Source organism: Anneissia japonica, unplaced genomic scaffold (assembly GCF_011630105.1).
Source record: "Anneissia japonica isolate Jap-2015-1 unplaced genomic scaffold, ASM1163010v1 scaffold3474_len973312_cov172, whole genome shotgun sequence".
Taxonomy (NCBI): domain Eukaryota; kingdom Metazoa; phylum Echinodermata; class Crinoidea; order Comatulida; family Comatulidae; genus Anneissia; species Anneissia japonica.
The window spans coordinates 940005-945031 of record NW_022747780.1 but is presented as its reverse complement, the minus strand read 5'-3'; the positions used below and the strand labels follow the sequence as shown (position 1 = coordinate 945031).

Genomic DNA, 5027 nt, shown 5'->3' with positions numbered 1-5027 from the left:
GCCACTGGGTAGCGTAATTCCCCTATCTGTAAGATTTACTGTCTGTACCCTTCCCCTCCTGTCTATATCGAATTCCAAGATGTTGTAATTTAGCGAATCATCTTCTATCCATAATCTTGGCAGAATATCAACCATGAGTCGCCTTAAATTTTACACATTAAAAATTAAATGAGGGATGAGGATAAAAGAAAATTACTGTACCTTCAAGTTTTGAACTCAGCCCCAACTGTGGTCGGGCTGAGGTGGTTTCTATTTTGAATTCCTGGATTTGCCAATGTTTAATGTGGTACAGTACTTTGGTGGCTAATCATCTTCTATCTGTAGGCCTAATCTTATTGTTGGTATATGGACAATGAGTACTACAGCTGTATTTGAACATGGAGTTTCGTGAATGCAAAAAGTTTGGGAACGACTGACCTAGTATTGTTTGTCAAACAGCATTTGTTTGTCACCACCGCTACCTTCATGTCTTCAATAGATACTGTACTTACTTTTGTGTGTTAAAGTGGCAGCGCTAGCAGGAACAGTTTGGTTTCCCAACCTCGAGGTCGGGGTTTCAATCCTTCGCTGTGCATTTCACCAAGTGTCCTTGAGCAAGGCATTTCCATCTTCATTGCCTCTCTCCACCCAGTAGTATAAATGGGTATCTGGTGGTGTTGCCTGCTACTGCGTCAATATTGCAGCAACACTTGTTGATCCAATTATCAGGGAAAAACTTACAGAGCTTTGTAAAATTAAAGGAGTAGCACTATACAAGCAAAAAAGTAAAAAGTTCCGTCTGACACCACTAAAATATTTTAAAGATTACATACTCAAGTATGTGAAAATACCTGTACCAATAACTTCAACTTCATAATAATTTCAATTTTTGCTAAAATTTTGACATAAAGTGCCTCAATTTTAGCAGGTGGTTTGGTGCAGCGGTTGCTGGTTACTCACTGTGCATTTCGCTGTGCAAGGCACTTTACTTACGGTTGTCTCTCTCCACCCAGGAGTACAAGTGGGTACCTGGTAGGCTCAAAGACAAAGTGTGCTGATTGCAGTTGCAACCTCATCATGGAATTCTCCCCAGGGAGCTGAGTACTTAAACTTAAATGCTTTCCGAGTCACTTGGGCTCATACAACCCAGTTTCTGTAGTGTGAAGCGGATGAGAGTTGTACTCCCCTTGGATGGGACACTAGTCCGTCGCAGGTTAGTCCCCAGCAGTTTGCTGGTACCCATTACAGCTGGGTGGACTGAAGCAATGTAGCTAAAGTGCCTTGCCCAAGGATACAAGTGAATCTGCACAGCAGAGATTTGAACCCCGACCTTACAATTCAAAGTTCAAACCTCAACCGCTGCGCCAAACTGCCGCTGCAGCTGAGCATGTGTTCCATAATGTGCTTGATCCACTGACCGGGACCCTGACCATAGTTGGCTCCTTGGTCTAGACCTCCGTTCAAACCGTCAGCAAATTTCTTTTGTATTGTATAGATTTAAGTCGGTTTCCAAGATTTTACGAAAGTCTGTAAATACTGCAATTCATTTGCAATTAAATACTGTACTGTATTTCAATGTGGGTTTTGATCTGATTTTGTCTTTAGTATCCTAGTCCAGTACAATGGAACAAAATGCTTTGCCTTTTATAAATTACTGTATAATTCAGTGTTTACTCCTCCAGTCACAACAATTTTCATGTTTCCAGACCCATAAATCTAAATTTCATTTTTGCACCAAAAATATTTTAAGTAAATGATTGAACATTATTACAGAATTGCATGTCATACCCCTGGTCCTACAAAATGACAGTGTTCTGATGTTTGGCTTGATGTGGTATAGATTCAATGGCAGTACTGTATACACAGGCTTCGATGCTTGTCGATTTTTCTTTTCTGTCCCATCATTGACCATATTACAGTATCTGTTTTTCCAGAATGTGTTGCTTAAGTCCAGTCGTCTCCAGTTGTGCTAGGTTTCAGAATGCCCTCCCCAGCCTATAATACCAAGTTTTAAATCCGAGACTAGTAATCTGGGACCATTGCTAATTACGTATCTGACATATGACAACCTACAAAATACTGTAGTATGCACCGAGACGATAGCCATATTGAATTAGCCGACCTGTATGTGCGTTTGTTTCTGATAAATCGGAATACTGTACTTTCTTGTTCCAGATGAATGAACACAATTTTACATGTTTCACAATAATGTCTAAACTTCCCAGATTATTCGTCTCGGATATTAAACTTATTAAATACCCAATACGCCAATAATTATTCAGATATTCAACAACTTTTAAGGCAAGAGAATGTAATTTTATTGGAAAACACTTAACTACTGAACATAAATTAGATTCCTAAATTAGATTCGTAAGTTGGACCGCGTAACTTGCGCTAATCACAAGTCAAACCCACAAAAATTCTTAACATCAAGATTATGAAATTCATTGATCTGGTCCATCACAAGTATTCAAAAAGTACAGGTGTATCAACCAATATATAAAGGTGTCTTTAACAGCTACTGAGCCTGGGTCAACTTCTTCATATTCATAGTACATAAATATTGTACATTTATTTACATTAACATATTAGCATCAAAACATATTCAGTACATATTCTCTAAAGAAGACCTACCCTTAAATTCCAATACTTAGTTACTGTACTTGACAAATATATTCAATAACATAAAATAAACACACAATTTAAAAAAGTAAAATATGCCCAACTATTATATTACACTATAAACAATTACAGTACTTCAGAAAGTACCGAATCCTTAAGAAAAATAAATAAATAAAGTACAGGTTTTTAATTACAATAAATTCATATTTGCAAAAATCTGCTTCTAGTGTATAAAAGGACAATAAAGTACTGACACAAACCCTTAAAATTATCCTAATGCTTAAGTTTTCACAAGTTCTTTACTCATTGAAAAATACAACATAACTATCAACGCCATACCTACAGAAATCTTATTTAAGGTGTGTGTGTGTATTTTTAACTAGAAAAATATGCACAATTCTTAATACCGACTAAAAATAAAGACCATTGTCACCCTTGAAGATTGATAATGAACTGCTTCTTATGATTTTCTTAAAATCTACTTGTGGCCATACTTCCTTAATCTTTTTTCTTGATACTGTATTGTTTTTTTTTTAACCAAATTTTTTTTTTTCAATCTGGTTAAAACAAAAAAATACTTGAATATACAGCAGTTATGAATACTGAAGACACTGTTGTAAAGAATAATATTTTATTACATATTATACATATTGATCTGTTATTATATGTAAATATAATTATATATAGTAAATAAAAATTATAGTGCTGCATAGGTTAATAGTAAATGAAAGGCAATAAATCTGCACCTTAGTTCATTAATCATGTCCAAGTTATGACATGAATATATATTTGTTATTTTAAGTGAATAATAAAATTGACAGTATCATCTTATTCTATCTACAATAAGCATCACTGAAATGTCCATTCATGTCACGGTCAGTACATAGCAGCTAATGATGGATTAATCAATTTCTGCCTATTATTAACCCTTCTAAAGCTTTTCCACACACAATGATCAACATATCAACAATCTCATAATTATACTGATTATTTAATCTCTGGTGCTGCCAGCAACCACCTCATTTTTGTCCAAAGGTAGACATCACCTGGAAAAACAATATTTTCATAATTAGCCTTTGCATTGTTTATTGTAAATTTGAAAGACTTTTTTTCAAATACATTATTCACATCATTAAAAAAAAAAATTGTTTACACATGTACATGTCTTTTCTCACATATTTGATGTACTAACTGGCAGGTATTTACAATGCACAGGTAACTTGCTAATACAAACTGGGGCAAAATGGAATCTTGTACTGCAACACATTTATAATTACTATTTATTGAAAATGTGGAGTTTTGGCTACAGGCACATGGTTTCCTCTGCAAAACAACTTTGTATAAAAGTCACATTTTTAGTAATTAAATCAAATAGCCGACTGACCTGTTCGTAGACGGTCCATGCCATAGCGGCCATTAGGGTCCTCCTTAAGCAACGCGGTACAAGTCCCGTATACATGGCCTTAGCGCCTTCCTCTGCCATGATCTTACGAATGGTTACCGAAATGGTCTTGTATTTTTCTGGGTAGAGCTGCATTCGTGTCTTCACTACATCTGCTGGTTGAGTAACTGTTGATGCCAATACTCCAGCGATGATTCCACTGGCGAAGTTGAGTGTTGGTGTGTAACGTCTGTCTACATCTATTTGTAGAATAGTAACAATAACATTATTTAGAAAACAAATAGTGTGCCAAATATTTTGATTAGCTTAAGTACAGTGTTGCATGTTGATACACAGCTTGAAAGATGCAAGTATTTGCTGATAATGTGATATTCAGATTATTAAATAAATATGTCAACTTAAGGGTCTATGCAAAGCAATTTATGAACTGTGTTTTTTATGCATCTGTTAATCGGGGTGACACTTTTCTCATTCGCCAGCTTGGTTTCCCTACAATCATTACAAACTATCACTGACAGCTACGCAGTACGACATTGCATTAGAAACACTGTAGTGACAGTGTAGCGATTTTAAGAAAACCAGGCCTACTTTTCTGCTTACTTGCTTAAATACAAAGCAACAATTCTAATAGAGTGAAGTGTCATTAAGATATACTTTTAAAAACAGTAAGTGCTTAAAATAAAAATATGATTATGATGTTAACACGTTGGCTGCTAGAGACGAGTATACTCGCCCACAGGGTGTTGCTGAGGGCGCCAGGAACGGGTATACTCGTCAAAATCGGGGGAACATTCTAGCGTTTATAACTTCTTTATTATACATTGTAGAACCATAGACTCAACGGCTGGTACCGTAGTTCGGGGAAGATACACCTAGACGATAACGTACAAATGACATATGTATGTTTGTTGTGTTATGTTGCCGGTAGTACACTCGAGCGGTACAAGTGGGGGCGCCCTTTGAACATATACCAACCCATGCAAAAAGCGGACGAGATAACTCGCACTTGGCATAGTCAGTAAAA

The 5027-nt window shown here is 36.1% G+C and overlaps 1 protein-coding gene across 1 annotated transcript in view; it reads right to left on the bottom strand.

The window, feature by feature from the left end:
• Window positions 1-2273: 2273 nt before the first annotated feature.
• Window positions 2274-5027, bottom strand: part of LOC117120579 (mitochondrial glycine transporter A-like) — a 7372-nt gene continuing 4618 nt past the window's right edge. The window contains exons 7-8 of the mRNA XM_033265604.1: window positions 3986-4242; window positions 2274-3647 (exon numbers count right to left, since the gene is read on the bottom strand). Of these exons, the coding sequence (XP_033121495.1) occupies window positions 3621-3647; window positions 3986-4242 (284 nt within the window). The 3' untranslated portion in view covers window positions 2274-3620. The remainder of the gene's footprint in view (window positions 3648-3985; window positions 4243-5027) is intronic.